Genomic DNA, 21716 nt, shown 5'->3' on the forward strand with positions numbered 1-21716 from the left:
GCTGTCTCAAAAAAAAAAAAAAAGAAAAATTTTGTTCTATTAAAAAATAATTACAGAGCTAGTGAGATGGCTCAGTGGGTAACAACCTGCGTTCTGTCTCCAGTCCCACAAGGTAGGAGAGAACAGTCCTTCAAGTTGTCATCTGCACCTCCATGTGCAGACACTGCTACACAGGAGTCCTCTCCTCAAAAATAAATAATGTAAAAATAATTTATAAGTCATTACGAAAGTATCCAGATAAAGAAGTAGTTTCTGGCTTTTCATTCCGTTGGTAGAGTGCTTGTCTACCATGCATAAAGCCCTGAGCTTTGTCTTCCTGGTAAATAAACCAGGAATGGTGGTACAAGTGTAATCCCAGCACTCAGGGAGGAGACAGGACATTTTCTGCTCTTCTCTCTCTTCTCTCTCTCTCTCTCTCTCTCTCTCTCTCTCTCTCTCTCTTTCTCCCTCCCTCCCTTCCTCCCTCCCTCCTTCCTCCCCCCCTCTTAGCAGATTCCCTATGGTTCTGAGTAGCAGCCCCTACCAAACCAAACTAAAGCAAAGTAAAGCAGACCAGACCAGACCAGACCAGACCAGACCAGACCAGACCAGATCAGATCAGACCAGACCAGTGGTGCCATTAAATGGTATCAACTGCACTATCGCCTCTAAGAGGAGATGAGGGCCATGGATACGGGGGTAGGGGGTGGCGGAGGGGAGAGTCCTTAACTTCAGACACTGGTCCTGATGTTTCCTAGCTATGTGGTCTTAGTTGTCAGTTGTGCTATATGGTAAGAATTACAATGTCTGATCAACCAAAGCATTTAGAATAGTGCCTACACACAGTAGGGGCACAGTCTACCCACTATAAATATCTGTGTGTGTGTGTGCGCGCGTGTGTGTGTGTGTGTGTGTGTGCGCACGCGCGTGTGTGTGGTGTATGTCACATATGTGTGATATATGTACATATAACATATATGTATAAATGATGGATGTTTGTCATGAATGCAATACATATTAGCACATGTATTATCTGTGTATAATGGCTAACATATGTTCCTTTCCTAGATGATGTGGGTGGGGGGCCATGGCGACAGTCTTATGTGTATGTTTGCACATATGTTCATTTCTTAACTGATACACACACATATTCTTTTTGTGAGAATCAAGTCAACTTATAACAGTAGCGTCTTTTTGTCCTGACTTCAATACTCTTGTCAAAGCTCATTCTACTGCCTTCATAATATGTCTACTAATTTAGTGCATTGGCCACTTACCCATGCCCCCCACCCGCAGGAACTGTGAAAGGCCCAGCAGGAGCCTTAGCTGCTGGGGACCCACCCCCAGCAGGGGAAGGAGACGTGTGAGTACAGACAGAGCAGGAAGAGCACGGCAGGCAGCAGGCTCGGAGCCTGCCTTGGGAGGCTACAACTATAATTTTATTTTCCCAGTGACCAAGGGAGCTTGTTTGAGCCACCCAAAAGATGTAAACACAGAAATACAGAAACTGCCAATGAAAGGTTTCCATAACAGCCAGAGTGGAGCAAAGAGAAGCTTGTAAAGGCCATGAATCTCTCTCCTATGCTGCCCCCAAGTTTTTGGACTGGAAATCTAACCACGGAAACAAACAAACAAAAGGCAGTTGTTATTTTATGTCCAAAGCAGACGTAGTTATCTCACCGATATGAACCCAGAGCACTACAAAGTGATATTCCCCACTTTTCTAAGACCTGAACATCCAGGCTCAGATATTTGCAAAAACAGTCTTGTTCAAAAGGCAGAACAGTCCGTGCCTGCCACAGTAGCCTATGTACTGTCATGAGGTGGGATCACTGCTGGGCACCTATTCCGGGCTACTGAGTGAAAAAGAATCCAGGCAAAGGATACTGTAATCTTTACCGCTTATGTTTATTTGGAAAGAATGTGTTGTTGCTCACAAATTTGTGCATGTTGGAACGAAGCTCTAGCTTTAAAAAGTATTGAAGATTTAAGGGATCTCTGTGACAACGGGGGGGGGGTTACAGACTGACAGGCTCAAATGTGGCATTGTGCAGACTGGGGAAGTCAAATGCTTCAGTGAGGGCTTGCGAGCTGGATTCCTGTTACACTCAAGTACAGTGAATGACTGCCTACAAATTTTTTAAAAACACTCTAATGAGGTGCTTTTACACTGTTAACATGGCAAGGGCATATGGACAGTAGTTTTTTTATAAAAAAAAAAATTAGACTTGTTTTCAGTGATGGCCATTTAAATCTCTTTAGTACTTTAAAAAATTATTTGTTATTTTGCCAAACTGTATATGATCAAATAACATGCCTGTTAAATGAAGACTTCATTGCTGGACAAGAACACATCACATACAGAGGTTTCTTTCTTTTGTCTCCCACTGATCTAGCTGTAGATATTTTTAAATCAACTAAGTATAGTTTGCTATTTTAATTACAAATTAGAATAGAAATAATAACATATAGTCTGTCTCCATGACCCCCAAAGATACTTCTCATAGGTGATTAATACATAAAAATAATTAAATGAATTCATTGAGCATTTGAAAAATGCCTTTATTGGGAGTCAGTTTTCTCCTACCATGATTTCTGGGATTCAACCTTAGATGCTTACACTTGAGCAGAAAGCACTTTTATGGGCTGAGCCTCCTTGCCAACACCTTAATTCATTTTCATATAGCATGACAGTGTCATGAGGCTTGTGAAAAAGGAAGCACCAAGTAATGGTAATATTTCATCAGGTCATCTAGAGATGCTTACATTTATGGCTGATTCACCTATATGACTTGTGGTTTTGATCAGTGTTATCCCCAACCATCTCCATTTTCATAATTGTACAAGACTATCAATGATAATCTGCTACATTCAGAAAATGCCCTTTTGGAAAGGTTGGGTTCTCTTCCCAGCTTCATATTTCATTTCAGCAGCTTATTCACTTGCAAAAAAAAAAAAAAAAAGCACCATGTAGATACAAGTAAAAATGTGAAACTTGTTAATACACTCACAAAAAACAGTTAACTACAATATAAAAGAAGACAGAACAGTATATACACATATATATGTGGTAGAACTGCAGGCCAGTGTTAAATAATATTCTATCAGACAATATATATGCATTATATATAATCGCTTTCAACTAAATATATAGGTAGAATACTTTCCTGCAAATATTACCTATCATCAACTGTGTACACCAACATCAAAGCACACAGACGCATTCATTAACTATAGGTGCAGGCAGTGGCTGAACCCAACTATAGAACATCCTCTGCTTGTCCATACCGTTGTGTATCCATCCAGACAGGCACTGCCCACACCTGAGCAGACAGCACACTGAAAGCAGCGTCTGTAGAGTACAGACACTAGGGTGTAATTTCTTTGTTTCTGCAAAGCAGTTGCAGCAGGGGGTGTGGCCTCTGCAGAACTGTATGTGTGAGAGCAACTCCAGGTCCACAGACAGAGGAACCTAAAACCAGTGTCTTCTGAAAACTGATCCGAATGAGAGTATAACATTATGGGCAAAGTCTGAGCACAAGAATGGGTGGTTGGCAGGAACCCTGGGGCCTGAGGTTGAGACCATGACTCCCTCCCATCCTTTATTAGCATGTTGAACAATTAGGCCATATTTGAATGAACCATCTGAAAAAGCCATTCTTGCTTATTGAAAAGAAAAAGGTCCAAATATTGTGTAATCCATATGCCTCAATCTAGCAGCTCCACTAGCACCGGGAAAAGTCAGGGCAACATGATCCTTAAACCAGACATTATAATGTTCATTAGATGCTCTCAATATAAAAAGGTTAAACCTATTACTTCAAATTAAATGATGAATGAAAAATAATTGGTTTGCTACTGCATTCTACCCTATCATCTTGTTGTTGTTACATTAGTTATGTGAATGTGAGCTAGAGGAGTTAAATAATACATAAACAAAACACTTATGGTACAAAGGATTTTCTGAAGCTCATTATGATAGAGTTTTGCATATGCTATTATGATTTGTAGTCCCCCCCTGACTTTTTTTTTTAAATCATAACGCATGCCTTGTTGCTGGGCATGGCGGGATATGCCTATAAACCCAGGAGTTCGGGCCCAGCCTAGTCTACTTAACTGCTACAAAGCCACTCAGGGATATATAAGCAGACTGTCTCAAAAACAAACGAGCTGCAGTGCCACATTCATAGTAAGAGTCCTCTGAGTAGCAGGAGAATTATCTGAGTTAGTTGGCATTGTTACTAGTAAAGAGTGATATTTGGGGACTCGATGTTTCTGGGTGGGGCTTATCCTGGAAAATTCCCTCTAGAAAAGCAAGGTTCCTTGGCATAAGCTTTTTCTTTTCTCTTTCCAAACCCTTCTCTCGTTTTTATTTCTAGATAAAGAGTTTTGTAGCAGTCTAGAGTGGTTTTGAACAACGTTGAACTTCCAATCCTTTGCTGCCCGGATTTACAGGTGTGGTCCACCAAGCCCGAGTTTATGAGGTATTGGGGATCAAACCCAAAGTTTCATGCATGCTAGGCAAGAACACTACAGACTGAATTACATCCCCAGTCCCATTTTCTTTCTTTCTTTCTTCTTTTTTTTAATATCTCATTTGCTGTGTTAAGACTAGAGAAACTGCAATTCCATCGCAAAGAAGTAATACTTCTGCGTCTGCACAAATCCCTGATGGTTAAAATAAGATGGTATATATATTTTTAAAAAAGCTAATTTTCATATCCAAATTTAGACTTCAGTTAAACTTATTTACTTACGCCCTTATTTATTGGTGCTATGAACAGAAGCTCAGGCCTTGTGCATGCTGAACACATGCTTTACCACTGAGTCATACCCCGAGTCTACATTTTCATCTTATTTATTTATCCATTGTTTTTACAGCACTGGGGATTGAACCCAGGGCCTTCCATATAATAGGGAAGTACTCTACCATTAAGGAGAACCCTTAGTTTAGATTTCAATTTGACTTATTTTGTTATTTATTTTTATTTTGCAGTGTTGGAGATGGAGCCCAAGACCACCAGTACCCCTAGCAAGTGTTTTACAAGTGAGGTACAGCCACAACCTTAGACTTCAAGTATAAATTGTAAAATATTCACATTATTTTACATTATGAAGCTACCCAATTTGGGGGGGGGGGAGTAAAACATATTACAAAAGAAGGGAATCCTGAGAATAGATTCTTAGGGCTATCACCTTTTAAGGTGGCTAAAATCTAAACATGGCTAGGCATGTATGTGAAGGACCACAGATGGGCACAGAAAGTATAAGTTTGTTTTGGGTCTTCACAGCCCTTAAAACAGAAACAGCCCCCTATTTCTAAAAATGACCTTCCTGCCAGGTGGTGGTAGTGGTGCACACCTTTAATCCCAGCACTTGGGCTGCACAGGCAGGGGATCTTTGAGTTTGAGGCCAGTCTGATCTACAGAGCGAGTTCCAGGACAGCCAGGACAACACAGAGACACTCTCTGTCTCAAAACCAAACCAAAACAAAAATTCACATTCCCAAGGTTACCTTTTAGGAAAATTACATTTGCGGTTTTCTGTTGCCCTTGAAAGAAATAAATAAAGTTTGAGGCCTTGTTGAAGAATACAAATATTTCTGTGAAATGATGGGTAGCAGCCACACACGTAATCTCATTTGACGGCTGAATAAGCTGCTTTCTGAAATAAATCAAACTGGTGCTACAGGCCAACTGCTGGCCTTCTCTTTGCAGGGTACGCAGTTATGTAAAATATTATGGGAGAAGTGTTCCATTAAATTACTTAGGGAAACTAGGTAATCTTGAATCGACCATGAAAATCTCATTTTTTTGTCACAAGTAACATCACTGCACTTGGAAGTAACATTTGGAAATTGCTGCAATATAATGGAAAATTACCTTTTCTTTCTCTTCCAACTGAGAACTACTGAGCATGTGGCACCATTCCCTGCTTTTTGTTCATTTGATTTGTGTGTGTGTGTGTGTGTGTGTGTGTGTGTGTGTGTGTGTGTGTGTGTTGCACGCACATGACATCACATTATAAAGCTCAGGCTGGATTCATACTCACTGTGATCCTCCTGCCTCTATTTCCCAAGGTACACAATTATCTGTTATTATTAGAGACCACATATAGAGGTCATAAGACAACTTTTTGAAGTTAATATTTTCCTTTTACCCTTAAGTGGGTTCTGGGGGACTAAACTCCGGCTGCCAGGCTTAGTGGCAAGCACTTTTCTTCACTGAGCCATCTTGCTGGCCCTCGACTTACTGCTATTATTTAGCTGATTACTTTCACTGCCTTTTTAAATTAGTGTTGTTTCCACAAGGAATACAGAACTCCTGGTCACACTGATAGAGAACGAGAATCCAAATCATCTTTTCCATTAAGAACTTCAATGGGCGGGAGAGAATGCCCTGAAACCATAGCTGCTTATGTGACAAGTTCTCCAGGAGCCAGGAGTTTTGGAAGCACATGTTAAATGTTAAATTGTCAATTCCACACAATGACAGAATTCACTGTCTTCCAACGAAGGCATCTTCTTTAGGACCATAAAGACCCTAAAGACGGCGCCTCCAAGTTTAGTCTTTATGCAGAATATAAAAAAGAAGGAAAGGGTTTAGGTTGGATATAGACAATTTCCTTCTATTGATGGTTGCACAGCAAGGAAGACTGTGACATTTTAACATGGACTCCATTAAAAATAGTTTCTAAGCCTGGAAGTAGCGACACAAAACACATCCCAATGAGATCCTGAGAGCCCCCAGGGCAGCAGCTCCCATTCCCAGAGATTCCCAACCCAACTCACTCCAGCAAACATTTCCTGAAGCTCTTTCTCAGAGAAAATGAGTGGCAACCTTGGACCTTGCAGGGAGACGGAGGAGATAATATGTTCCTAAAGAAACAATTTCAGGAAGACAAGGATGTAGTCAGGAAGAGACTGAATGATAGAGGCAAGATACCTAGGAGAACAAAAAGCTTTGTGTGGGCTGAGGGAGCTGTGGATGAGGGGCAGAGGAGAGGGTGGGACCTGATGGAGCTTGAGGTCCAGGTGGTAGGAATGTGTGCAAGTGAGCACTTTCTGATTCCACCCATTCTTCATGGAGTGGCTGGATTATATGTGTGTGCAGATGTCTTTAAGCTTAGCATTCTGGAGGCCGAGACAAGCATATCTATACGAGTTTGAGGTCAGCTTGGTCTACAAACTGAGTTCCTTGTCTCAAAACAGAAACAAAACCAAAAACGAAAACCAAGCAAGAACAACAAAAAATAACTTTCAAAGCTAGCTATGGAAGTACTCACATGTCATCCCAACATTTGGGAGGCAAAAGCAGACAAGAGATCAAGACAATACACTGTTGTGGAGCAAGTTCTAGACAAGTCTGGGCTATGTGAGACTGTATCAAAAAAAAAAAAAAAACCAACAAAACAAAAACAGACAAACAAAAACCAAAACCAACCAACTCAAACTGTGAAGCAATGACAGTGCCACACAGGTGTCATACATAGTTCTTCCCAACAGGCTAGTAGACGCTAACTCAGAATCAGCTTTCCTATGCTGATAATTTATTCGTTTAGTTGACCAAGTTTGTTTATAATTGATTTCCTAAAGTCTGAGTGTATGGAAGGGAACCATGACACTGCATGGAATTCAATTTGATCTTATTTGGTTTACTTTTTAAGAGGCTAAAAAGACTATGTGGGACCTTAAACTAATATTAAGAGGATGTGAAATCATTATTAGGAGGCATAGCAAGGCTCAAATGTGTACAAGCCATGCCGCATCAGCGCATCGATCAGGACATTCACTGCAGTCCCACCCACAAGCCTACCAGGGATGCTGGTGGAGCATGGAAAGATTATTCTAACAGCAGAGACCAAGAATAGCTCAGTAAAGAGGAGCCAAAAGAAAAAACTTCTGTGAGATTGCCAGGCTTATTTTAAATGGATAGTAATCAAGGCTGTTTATATTAGCCTAGAGATATACTCATATACATATGTAATATATGTATAATATAAAACTAACACCAAAAGGTTGAGTTACACACTATGGATGTTTTCTATATAGAAAATATAAAATAGTTAAGCCTAACTCTACATCAAAAAAAAAAAAAAATTCCCAATAGAGAAAAAGGACTTAAGGGATAGAGAGTGCTTGATGTGCAAGTATGAGGACCTGAGTTCAAATCCCCAGCAGCCACATAACAAGCTGGGCATAAGGTGGTGGGCTGGAGAGATGACACAATTGTTAAGTATACTTGCGGTTCTTACAGAGGATCTGGGGTTGGTTCCCTGCATTCATATGATGGCCCTTTCTGTAACTCCAGTTCCAGGAGATGCAACTCCCTCTTCAGACTTCTGAGTGCACAAGGATCATATGTCATGTACATATGTACATATATTTAGATACTCACACAGACATATACAGGTAAGTAAATCTTAAAAACAACAACAAAAACTAGGTATGGTTTGCACATCTCAAACTCTGATGCTGAGTAAGGAGGGGCAGAGCAGAGACAAAAGGATTGCCTGATTTTGCTTGCTACCAGCCTACCCCTCAATAACCAAGCCAAACCAAAAACAAAAAGCAAGATAAATCCCAGTGAGCTCTCAGTTCATGGAAGATCTTACTTCATGGAATAAGGTGGAGAGTGATGGGAGTCTCCTACGACCTCTGTGTGCTTATATGCATCTGCACATGAGTGTACACATACAACACAGATAAATAAGAAAGACTGAAAAAATCAAAGTGTAAGTTGGTAAAAAATCATTAAAAGACATAGCAGAGGAAAAGAAAAACCTTTTTTTTTTTTTTTTTTGATCTTAGGGATGCGAATGATTTTTAAATAAGGCGAGGATAAAAGGCACATATTGTAAAGTAGTAAAAGGATATATTGATCATTGAGACTCCTGACAATTTAAAAACTCTGTACAGTAAGTGACAAGTTGGGCAAAGTTAAAGGTGAGTCATGCAGGAAAACTGACACTGACTACATCCTTAACAAAGATTAGGATCCAAAATGTATATGAAGACAAAAGGGACACAAATGGAAGACAAAACCCAAGAGGCCAAGAACCTAGCCCATACTTCCAACCTCTCTAGGGAAATTCAACATAAAAATCATAAAAACCATTTTATACTTGCCAGATTTTTAAAAAAATTAAACAGTATAATTAAACTAAATCTGAAGACATGGAGAAGCTAAAATTCTCACATGCTCCTGGTGGGAGAATTCATGGGAATCATCACTTAGAAAGGTGACATAATAAAATATAAAGGTAGTTCTGTGGGACAATAAAGTATCCATTCTGCTGACCACATCAGTATTGTGGTCAAGAAAATAAAACTCACTGAGGGAAGGCAGGCAGCTTATAGCTGTGTATGTCCAAATAGCACATACAAAGAAGTCATTTGTCAAAGAGAATTCTGTATCTATTTGTGTGTTTTTTGATGACAATCTGAAACCATTGCAGTCCTGTGAACCTCTTTCCAACGTTGTATACTATTTACTGTCAGTTTCTGAAAAATTATGGTTAACCCAGACACATCCTAAGACTCCATCTTATTCAGGAAACTCATTGGAGAAAGGCCCTGGCATCTACTGTGCCTTATATCCTGAAGCCAGAAAGCATCCATATTGATCATTTCCTGAATGATCTAACCTAACAGTGACAGCTTCCTCTCCGTGTGGAGGTCCTCAGCATGCACTTTTCCTCTCTGAAGTACACTTGGGGATATATTATTTTCCTAATCTCTTAAGTGCCATCATGTTTTTTCACGCAAACAGCTTATCTCTCTTCAAGTATTTTTCAAGTTCTCTCTCGCATGGCTGCTATGATTTTTTTTAACCTAAAATAGAAGGCAAAAACCCATGCTTTATACACTGTCTACTAAATTTCTATAGACAAAGGCTTTGCATAAATGCTTCTAACCATAATGATTTAGAAGCCTGACTTTCTTCTGGACAGAAAACATCCTCAGATTTTAAAATAGTGTTGTTAATGCTGAGCAAAAGCTGTCAGCATTTATACTGTATGATTCAGTCAACACAAAATGTAAAACCAAGTAAAACTACACTACTAGAAATTAGTGATCACCTATGGTGGGGATAATAAAAAGGCCCTTTCTGAGTGGCTAATTAATAATAATAATAATTTTCCTTTTTATATTCTTCTTCCTCCTTTCTTCTTTCCCTCTCCTCTCCCCTCTCTGACCTTTCCCCTTTTTCCATATTGAGACAGGGTCTCACCATGTAGCTCTGGTTGGCCTGGAACTCATGATGTAGACCAGGCTGGCCTCAAACTCACAAGAGATCCTCTTGTCTCTGCCTATAAAGAGCTGAGATTAAAAAGTGCGCCACCATGTGCGTGGTCTTTTTTCATTTCAGTGGTGAGGATGGAACCCACGGCTTCACACACATTGGGCAAGCACTCAATCACTGAGTATGCCCAGGTCCATGTTCCACATTTGTAAAAATGTACCAAACTTGTACATTTATGATCTGCTTACGTTTTGTGGCTATCTTATGCTAACAAATTTTAAATGAGTTTGTAATATCCATGCCTCTTGCAAAACATCGAACAGTATTTGTGACAAGTCCTCGTTACATGATAGGGCTCTAAAGAGTTTTCAGTGTCCAGTAGAGTAGCTTTGCAAAATGGTCATGATTCACACACACAGTAGTGCTTTTCCCCTTTAGTGTTCCAGATTCTGTTTTTCTTATCATAGAAACTGTCAGAACACGCCAAGTGAGAAAATAAAGAGGGCACTATGAAATAAGGGACTGCAGCAAATAAAATTATCTGTAGTGCTTGCATTCCTTTGCTAATTGCGACTCTATTCTTTGCTCACTATATGAAAAACAGATGTCTGAATTCAAGCTCCCATTTGAAAACCCACCACTGAAACAGCCTTTTCAAGGGAAGTTGTGAAAAACATACTTCTCCACCTAAAACTAACCTGCTGCACATTATGAATAAAAAGCAGGCTTTCTAAGCTCCTCCCAACCTTTGCTTCTAATGTACCTTCTGTATTTTTTTTATTTTTATATTTTATTTACATTTCAGATGCCATCCCCTTTCCCCATTTCCCCTCCCTAGAAAACCCCTATCCTATGCCCCCTTTTCCTTTTTGCTTTTATACATTTTTTAAATGTTAATTTCTGTATTTTTTTAAACACCTTTTCAACTATGATCATATCTCTGGACAAGTCAGATCTCTTGAGCTTATTATAATCTTCACTGGGGTGGTGAGTAGGAAAGAAAATCCAGTGGTCACTGGAGAAAGTTCTCTGAGCAACACAAGGGAAGTCAGTCTTGTACCTAACTCTTGAACTTGGGAAACATAATGCAGACACATCCATGTACCTTAAGGACACCCTGTAGGAAGGCAGCCTTTAAGCCTTAATCTGGCTAGATTTGATTCTAGCTAAGGAGATGAAGTCTAAATTTGGAAAGGCCATCATGGTAATTAAGAATGTGATTAGCTCCTTCATGCCTTTCCACTTACCCAAAACAAGGAAAGATAATGTTAACAGTTTTAGTAAGCAAAACAAACTTCCAAGATGGAACATTTTGAGTGAGAAAGCACTCTATACACCAGACAAATAAACAAAGGAAAACAGGCATCCTATTCCAGGGGAGAGAAAGGGACAAGTAGTCTCAATAGTGAGATGGTTTATAACGCCATTTTACTTCATGGAAAGCCTGAATCTTGTCATCTGCCAAGCTCCCCATTATAGTATAATCCTTCCTAGTGATGTTAGAAAAAGATAAAAACAAAATATGACTTTCTTAAGCTAGAGGGCAGGGTTAAAACAGGCATTCTTGAAAAAAAAGAAACCTTTTAAACCTGACATCCCCCATTTTGTAGATGTGCTCAGCTAAGTCCTCAATGAGACCACAACTCTGACTTTATGATACTGTGATGCACAAAGGTTTTCCGTAGCTGTCCCCCTTTTCTGAGACAAGATTTCATGTAACTCAGATTGGCCTCAAATTTTCTATACAGGCGAGGACTTTGAACTTCTGATTTTCCTATGTCTGCCTTCCAAGTGCTGAGAGTCTATACATGTGCCATCATTAAGTACTGAGGATTGAACCTAGGGCTTCCTGCACATGAGAGATACACTCTACTAACTCAGCTACATTTACACTCCCTTCTTAAACAGTTCTCAGTATGGCCTAATACCCAGCCTCCAGTCTGTCAAGGTTATCAGACAACATCTGGGGACACTTGGTTGTTATAACTAGAGGAATGTCACAGCATATAGTGAGCAGAGGTCAGGGATGCTGCAAAGCATTCTGCAATGCCCCAGTGAGAATGGGAGGGCAGAAGAGGGCAATGATGGGTGAGTATGATCCAATAACATGTACAAATATGAAAATGCCATAATGAAGCCCATTATTATATATGTAATTAACATATGCTGATTTTTAAAAACGTAAAGACAAAAAGCAAGGGAGAGGGCACAGGAAGCTTCTAGGTAGCTAAGCCCATAGAGTTTCTCTGAGGTTAGTGTAGCAAGAAAGGGCATGGAAGTTCCTCACATCTCATGTCTTCTCCCATACCTTACCCTATGTACCTTTCCTGCTGTGTACTCTATAAAATCCTTTATGACAAATCATCAAGCATGTTTACAAAATAACAATAACCAGATAAGTAGACAAGGGTGGTAGTCTCAGTCAATTCCATCAATTCCAAATCATGAAGGAGTTACATCGAAGTTACTCATCTTTGTCCATCTCAGAAAGCTTACACTTTGTTCTGTGTGCTTGAAAGGATAGAGATAACAGATTTGCAGGATTCTATGTGCTCATTTATGATAAGTTAAAATGAGTCACGCCCCTATGTATCTCTGTCAGCCTTCTAAATCCGTTTTTCCTTATTTTTTTCTTACCTTCATTTATTGTGTTTGCATGCACCACACGTACATGTTATGCTGAGTGTGCAGAGGTCAGATGAGACTTGAGGTAGTCTGTCTCAAACCTTCATCATGTGGGTCCTGGAAATCAAACTCAGATAACCAGGCTTGGTGGCATCTCACTGGCCCCCAAACCTTGTTTGCTATTCTCCACCACACCTACTCCTTGCTATGTCCAGTTAGTTTCTTTAGGCTCCCACTGATAAACCTTGCTCACTCCTACTTCTCCTGCAAGGGTAGCCCCAATCCTTCCTCTCAGGACACCTTCAGTGCAAGCTTGCACTCGAAGCCTTACAGAGAGACAGAGTCTCAGTCTTTTCAGAACTCTGCCTATTTGGAATTTTACAGCCAGATACAAATGGTCTCTGTGTTATCGTGGAGCTTTTCCTAGTTTTCTTCTGTTTTAACACTGGGGGTGGAATCCAGTGCCTTATGCATGGCAGGCAAGTTCTTTACCATTGAGCTATTTCCCAATAGTTTGTTCTCTCTCTCTCTCTCTCTCTCTCTCTCTCTCTCTCTCTCTCTCTCTCTCTCTCTCTCTCTCTCTCTCTCTGTGTGTGTGTGTAGGAGCACATATGTGCAGGTTCATGTGTGTACATGTATGTGAAAGCCAGAGGACACGTTAGTGTCATTCCTCAGGTAATAGCTACTGTCTTTTTTTTTAGACAATCATTTGGCCTGGCTGGTTGGCCAGCAAGGCTCAGGAATCCACCTGTTTCTACCTTACCAGCTTTGGGCTCACACCCAGCTCTTTTCCACGGGTTCTGAGGAAACAATTTTGCAAGGCAAACACTTTACTTATTGAGCTATTTCTCTATCCCCTTTCCTCATCAAAACAACAACAGCAGCAGCAACAACAACAACAACTTTGAGACAAAATCTCTCTTAAGTTGTCTGGACTGGCCTTAAACTGCCTTTGTAGCCCAAATGGTCCTTCAATTTGCAGTCCTCCTGCCTCTGCCTCCACTTGTCAAGTGGCTAGGATTATAGGTATGCCTTGCCATGTTCAGCTTTAATGGTCATCTTTTTAGTCCCTTGGGGAGACCTCCATGCTTCTTCAGCTGTCACTTACCTGCTTAAAGTCCCTACATGATTCTCTTTGGGTAACAGAGTAATGACTGACTTCCTACCAGGCATGACACTGTACAGTCTGGCCTCATCTCTCCTGACTTTTCCAAATCTGACCATTTTCATTTCCTTAAGGTATCCACAAAACTACCTTTGTCATGGTTCCTGCTTTTCCTCATCTGTACATAGGCCCTGAATGTTCTGCCTCAGACACCTCCTTAAATATTCATTTTCTTTTCCCTACAGGACCTTGTCCATCAGGTTTTAGAAAATGGCCTGGTATATGAGGATAGTCTATGCTTATCCGATTTTTGCTTCAAGACACAACGAAAGTTCTCAGTGCATCTCAGCAGGTCTCCTGCATTCCTTTAATAGGTACTAATGTGAAGAAAGAGGCTTAGGGTTCATCCTGCACATACTCATTATAGGATACGGTGCTTCAGCATGATTTAACCTTAATGTTACTGAAAATGGAAAAGCAAACCTTTTGGTGCCTTTTAATTCTCAATACAATAAGAGGTTTCAGGGAAACAGAAGTATTTCGCTAGCTTTCCTGGACTTAAAAAATTTGACAAGGAGAAATTATTTTTTCACCAGAGAGAGGAAAATCTAACATCATGAGAGGAAAAGCTAAAGGCAGAAGAAGAACAACAACAGAGGACCATTCAAACTGCTATAAATGGTTTCCGAGTCTGTGCATATCTAAAGAGGGAATTACTTTGAAGGTGATTTCTAGTGCTAAAATTCTGTTATTCCATTGAATACTGTGACACAGATATTAATTGTACTAAAATATGATGCTATTTGCACTATTTAGCCAACTATGGTTTATCATAGTTTGTAATGATTTTGCATACCTTAAATCCATATATGTCTATTATAGGCACATCATAGAAAAATGCATCTTATAAGATACCGTTCACATTTTTTTCTAATAAATGTTATGTGGAGCTCCTACAATCCACTGCTCATTCAAATGAGCACTGAGCAGCAACAAGTATAGGAGAATCTCTGCATTTGAAAGAGTTGGTTCTTTGAACAGCAAGGGAAGCATATTATGAATAAATATACCCATGTGTCAGACCATGATGACCATGTACAATCATGTTACATTCATGTTAATTCATGTACAATCATGTTACATTCAAAGGATGAGTATGGCCCCCAAATATAATAGAAATGCTCTTACCAACACCATTCACACAACATAACCCCCTCAATTTATTACCTTGTATGATGGTCAATATCGTCAACTTGACAAGACCTTGACTCATTTAGGAGACAAACCCCTCACCCCCCCCCCCACTCCTGTGAGGGATTAACTGGTATAGGTTAGCCACTGTGTGTGTCTATGAAGGAATAGTTGAAGTTAATTGAGGTTGGAAGACCCACCTTACTTTTGAGTGCATCATTCATTAAAAAGGAAAGTGAGCTGAGTATCTGCATTCATCATTCTGCCTCCTGCAGTTGGAATGTGATCAGCAGCCTCAGACTGCTGTTGCATGGGTTCCTTGTCATATGGATTGTTCCTACAAACCATGAGCCAAATCAACCCTCTCTCCCTCAGGTTGCTTTTGTCAGGGCGTTTTATCATAGCAACGTGACAATATAAGTAAAACACCTTGCATCCATTATTCTTTTCCTAAACCATACTTACTACTGCCCACAAAACTGGGGTTCATTCCAGAGTATAATTATTAATTTTCTTATCCATTTGTGTACTTAAGAAGAGTCCATTGTCTTTGTCCCAAAAGGTACTCACAACTGTTGTATTTGATATCATAATTATGCAAATTAATTCAACATTGCATAAACTGATGAAACTTGAGCCCCCAAAGGAAGCTTTCTTTCTTTTCAAACCAGGTCTGTTGCTTTGTAAAGCCTTACCCAAAATGAGTCACTTGGAAAATAGTTGCCAAAGTAATTAATGGCAATAAACTATTAAAGATTTATGGGGTGGGTGATGTGAAAGGAATATGCACGAGTGCTTTCATGTCTCATTTTACTTTAAAAGTATCTCAAACTGGTCGTTAGAAGCCAGTGATTGGCTATTATTCATGTATGGAAAACTTCAAGGAACCCCAATTCCAATTGGAATTTCTTGGTCAAAAAAAGGCCTCGACTATCCAACAAAAACTTAGCAGATTAATGCTTAAAGATAGCGAATACATTTAGGACACAGAAATGGTACTTTATAGGATTTGCCACTTTGGCATTTTCAATAAAGCATCCAACTACTTGATCCCGGATGTCACTGTCCTCTAAAATGCCCCAGGGAGGCCAAGAGGTTCGGCCAACAGCTACTGCTAGAGCAAAAATATAGTAAAGAATCAATTACTTCTTGTTTGTCACAAACAGTCCTGGGTGGAAGTGGTTTGAGGTTTACTCAGAATTTCAGCCTGTTTTGAAAAGAGCCTCTCTGAGGCCCCGGGTGGGCTCCTCTCTAGACATTTAGTCTCAGATGGTGGCTCCCTAGTGCATGCTGGGACCATTTCCTGCCCAGTTATGCTTCAGGACACCACTCTTTTGTCCCCACTTGCATCTGAATTCCTAAGCAAACTTCCAGAACAAAATGTTGTATGGAGGGGTCTTTGGGGCACTGCTTCCTTTTGGGGCACAGCCTGGGTGTGGGGGTCAGGAAGAGCTCTGTAAAGACAAGAGAGCAGACACCAAAGCTGGAAGTGGTTTTTTTTTTTTTTTTTTTTTTTTTTAAAAAAAAGGCATCCTTAAGGCTCTCTCCACCAGTTGCCTTGGAGAACAGCCACCATCCTGTAGGCGGGCACATGGAAGGTGCCAGCATTTTACCCAACTACAAATGAGGTCTGGCTGCTGCCTTGACAAAACCAAATAGTGTTTAAACAATTAGGGAGCTGTTTGCTCCTGTTTTTCAAGCATAACATTACTCTCTCATCTTTGTCCCTGAAATTACATACTTGTAGATCTGTATGGATTTAAGGAAGTGATTTTATAGATTTTTTTTTCTCCTAGTAAACTGTGGTTAAAGAGGCAAGAATGGTGTTACAGTGATCACACAGTCAGTATTGAGGGTAAACTGAGGCATGGACCAGGTCCCTGACTTTCCCAGACCTTTTCTTTATTCTCTGGCTTTGACCAGAAGCAGCAGTGCTGGCGTGACTTTTAGAAATGCCACCAAGGCTGTGGCCAGGCTGGTTGAGTCAGAGCTCTTGCCTTTCATCAAGATCTCCAGATGATTTGTGACACATCATTATTAAATTAAAAACCATATGTGTGTATGTGCATGTGTGCACCACCATGGTAAGCATGTGAAAGCTAGAGGATTGTCTCCTTCCATCCTGTTGAGGCAAGGTCTTTCCTGTTGTTTCTGCCTTGCTGTTCATAGTCTAGCTGGCTCGTGGGCTTTGGGATAATTCTCCTCTCTCCATTTCCCATCTCAAAGAAGTTGTTCTGGGACGACATATGGACATCATCAAGTCTAGTTGTTGTTGTTGTTGTTTTAGTGTGGGGTCCAGAGATTAAATTTAGGTCATCAGGCTTGTAAGGTAAGCTCTTTTACCAGCCAGCCAAGCCATCTCAGTGGCCTTGGATTTTCTTGTAAATTCTATTGTTTTGTGTGTGTGTGTATGTGTGTGTGTGTGTGTGTTGTGTATGCACACACGTGCTTGCCAACAGTGCACATGTACAGGCCAGAGGACAATTTTGGGAGTCAGTTCTCTCTTTCCACTTATATTGGTCAGTTTACCCCCAATAAGCACGGTTTACAAGCTGAGTCATCTCACTGTTCCTTTCCTTTCTTTCCTTTTTTTTTTTTTTTTTTTTTTTTTTTTGAGACAGGTTCTGACATAGCTCAGGCTGGCCTCAAAGTAGGTATATAGCCAAAGATGTCTGTGAACCCCAAATCCTCCAGCCTCCATCTCCTAAGTGGTAAAATTACAGATTAGAACTACCACATGTAACTGAAATGAATTATTTTTCAAGAAGTAGTAAAATGATTTCACTTTAGAATCATAAAAAGTTCCTGTCAATTCGGTGTGGTGTGGTGTGGTATTCTTTGGCCCCAACTAGTTGGAAGTGGAGGCAGGATGATCAGTTGAGCCCGTGAGTTTGAAAACAGCCGAGCCCACATACATACTGATCACCTGCCTTAAACTAAAACACACTCTCTTATTGTCAAACGAGTTAAAATAGTTATTTTCGCCCCATGTTTTGTGACATTGGATTTCTTCACATACACAACTAATAAAATGTCAGCATTTTTCTCTGGATACATGAGCCACATTCCACAAAGGTCTTCTGAAACTTTATTGCATTGAGTCTGTTTAATTACTATGTCTTCAAGCCTATGAGCAGAAAAAAAAAAAAAAACAGAATCAAAATTGTGTTGGCCACAATGGGTTCCCATCAATACAATAGAGTGTAACACTGTTAGGGAGAAGACACAGTGTGCCATGTGGAACCCTTTAGCTGGAGAAATAATTAGTCTCAGCACACTTACTTAGGTGGTGTATTTTATACAGACAATTCACCAACATCTTCTCCTTGTGCCAAATAACCTAAGTTACTGAATAGTCCAATACAGTTCAGACATTAATTGGCTCATTTCGTCTACATGAGACAGTGGGAAGAGGCAAATCCATAGAGACAGAAAGTAGGTTAGTGGTTGCTTTGTTTATAGGGAGGAGAGAATGAGGAAAGACTGCCAATGGGCACAGGTTTATTTGGGGTGGGTGGGTGGGTAAAGATAGGAGTAATAGTTATACAACTCCATAACTGGCTTGTTCACTTAATATGTATGAATTGCACACGAATGGTAGCTGAAACAAGAGCAGAAGAGAAAATCAATTGACTGGGCAAGAAAAACTCATATATATATATATATATATATATATATATATATATATATATTTTGCAGATGCATGGAAATCTGGAATTGTATATGAAGCTACTGGTTTTTATGTTATTTTTTCTTTAAAAAGACTTTTTTTTAATAGCTTCAAATTCAAAGGGCTTTTATTTCTACAAAGTTTATCTATTTTGCCAGTGAAGTAACTGATGGCAGGGTTAAGAAGTGACATGTGCATAAGAATCAACAGAATGGGCCAATGGGCAGAAATTTCCCAGCATTAACTCATTTGAATTAGTGCCTTCACAAGGGTGCGTTCAATAATTAACAACATCTGGAAAAACAAAGCCAGTCCATGACCCTGTAGTATATTTACTGGGAACATAAAGGAAGTCAGTATGTCTCCTTTCTGGCATGAGGGAACTTACTTTTTTCACGGAAACTACAAAACTAAACCCAAGGCTGCTGCCAGATCCAATGAAGTATGCACAAATTAACATAAATTGGCAACTGCAGTGTAGAACCAGTAATTGTCCAAGACATAGAGTACTTCCACGAGAGCAGGCTTCTGGCTTGGATATTTGTTTCCACGCCCACTTAAAAACAAATCCCCCTGCCCCAGTAAAGAGCAGAGCGACAGTCTCGGAACACTACCTTGCAGAAGGTGCTAGTATGCTGCTTCTGTGCTCAAATCCAACATCGGAATGTCAATGTCTGGAGTTCAAACACCAGAGATAATTTCATCTCAGCAAAATTTGTGCTTTCCTTAATCCTGCAGTTCTGTGAAACCGCAATTATCTTCGACAGCAATGGCTGCTAAAGCAGCTACAAGCTGCCCCACAGCCCTCATCCGACTTGTGTATGAACCTCATTTAACAGGAAGTCTGAGTTGGCGGTTGGAAGAACCAGAGTTACATGCCACTCAGCTCTGCTCTTTCTAGAAAAATCTTATCCTAGCTTTCCTCTAACTTTCTGGGATACATTTTTCTCTACTTTGGTCATAGTAGAAATTAAAATTGTTTAAATGTGAAGTTATTCTAGGTTTTCTTAAATGTATGTCCTTACCATCTTCCCCAAAATTTAATCAGAAGAAAAAAATCACACCCCGCCCCCACTTAGAGGAGGGACTTGTAGTGGCAAGTGCTGAGGGCTTGCTTGAGACACCCAACCCCCCCTTCCGCCCCCCCCCCCCCCCCCCCGGCTATTAACCTTCAGTAGATAAGCTTTTCACATTAGAAATGTTTCTGGGAGACGGGGGGGGGGGGGTGGTGGGGGGGGGCACTTCTCACGTCCTCGTGGCGCTGTGGCTGGAGCTGTCACTACAGGAGAATGAAACAGAGAGAAACCCCTTTCTCAGGCACAGCTCTGAGAGCAGGCGCACAAGGCTCATTTCCAAAGCACTCTTCTAGTTTTCCTCCCCATGGTGTGGGCTTAGGGACGTGTTGCTGATGGCAGCATTTCTGGGTGTTAGGGAGTGACAGACGGGATTCTCCCGCCACCTAACACCCACCTCCAGCCAGGTGAAAGATTTTCACTTCCTTGAGCATAGTCCTTCACTGTTGACGGTTTCCCCAATTCCCCAAGTGGAACCCCCTTCTCACTGGCTCCATCTGCTCAGGGGTCCCACTTAGGCAGTTGGAACAGGGGACAAAGAGAGACTCATGGTGTGTCCCATCCTGTCCCCTCCCATCCCTTCCCACTTCACTGGTTTCAAAGATCTGGGTTCCGAGAAAGGAGCGTTCTTAGAAGATCTTGGCTTTAGCGAGTACGGATATGTATGTTTCCTTGAGCTTCAAGCGAATTAGAGGACCGCGGGGCGACACAGGACTGGACTAGAGGTTGGGAGGTCGGGTGACAGAGAGATCGTCCCAGGAAATGGGCAAGAAGCCACTTTCTATCAACCCCTTGAAATAAAGCAGGAGCCCGCAGTCTGGGACGCGCTGCCCGACCCCGCTTGCTGCCCTTCGTCGGGCCCAGCTCTCTAGCTCCCGCGCTTAGCAGGCACCGCGGTGCAGTGTAGGTGCAGCAGGAGTGGGGACGTCCCTGCGGATGGAGCCGGGAGGCGCACCTGGGCGTATCGGACACCTGCGCGGTGCCCCTCCCACCTCCAACCTCCGTTCCCCTCCCGCAACGGTCTGGACTGGGTCACCCAGGTGGCTCAGGTAGCGCCACCTGAGCTGGGGGTAGGGCGGGGCGCACCCCTGTGCGAGATGGGGTTGCGAGGCCGTGGCCGTGGTGGTGGCCGTGGCAGTGGCGTGGGGCCAGGGCGATCGCTTACCCATGGTTGGAGACTGGCGGGAGGGGTGCGGGCTCCGGGCGATTGGGCTCCCCGGGGACGCAGGATAGCCGGTGGCACAAGTTTGCAGGTCTGGCGGGCACGTGCGCGGGGCCGGGCTCCGGGCTGGCTGCGCTGGGCAGAGCTGGGCTGGCCGCTTGGCTCTTCGCTCCTGGCCGGGGTGGGAGCGCCGCGCAGCTCCGCCTGCACTGGGGGCCGGCCGTGCCGAGAGGGGCCCTGACGTCAGCGCCGGGGGCTTTGTGCGCCCGGAGCGAGGGCCAGGCTGGGGCAGTTGCCGTACCCGCGCGGTTGCAAGCCTGTAGCTTTCACTGAGACCCTGGGGTGAGGGGCACAGAAACTGGAGAAGCAAGGAGGGGTGCAGGAAGAGGAGAGGGGCGTCCTAGTATTTTGGGGGCGTGAATCTACATCCCAGATGAAAACTTGTACAGTCAATGGGTGTATGTGTGTGTGTGTGTGTGCGCGCGCGCGCGCTTGAGGTCTTAGCCAACACCCATTGTACAGATAAAGAAACTGAGGAAGGGGGGAATCACTGCTCCAAAGATTGGGTGGCTCTGCCTCAACCTACATACACTCCAGAATTCTTTTTGTACAGCTAACAAGCTGCAGGTGGTGACTTAAGCGATCGGGCTTCAATCCTGGTGTTATT

At 41.8% G+C, this 21716-nt stretch overlaps 1 protein-coding gene across 2 annotated transcripts in view; it reads right to left on the minus strand.

Annotated features, from left to right (window-relative positions):
• Gpm6b (glycoprotein M6B) overlaps nucleotides 1-21255 on the minus strand; it is a 142619-nt gene extending 121364 nt beyond the window's left edge. The window contains exon 1 of one of the 2 annotated variants that reach the window (XM_034484866.2): nucleotides 21053-21255. In XM_034484866.2, the coding sequence (XP_034340757.1) occupies nucleotides 21053-21056 (4 nt within the window). In that variant the 5' untranslated portion in view covers nucleotides 21057-21255. The remainder of the gene's footprint in view (nucleotides 1-21052) is intronic. The other variant, XM_034484867.2, reaches the window with a different exon arrangement.
• Nucleotides 21256-21716: the final 461 nt, after the last annotated feature.

This window comes from Arvicanthis niloticus, chromosome X, assembly GCF_011762505.2.
Source record: "Arvicanthis niloticus isolate mArvNil1 chromosome X, mArvNil1.pat.X, whole genome shotgun sequence".
Classification (NCBI taxonomy): domain Eukaryota; kingdom Metazoa; phylum Chordata; class Mammalia; order Rodentia; family Muridae; genus Arvicanthis; species Arvicanthis niloticus.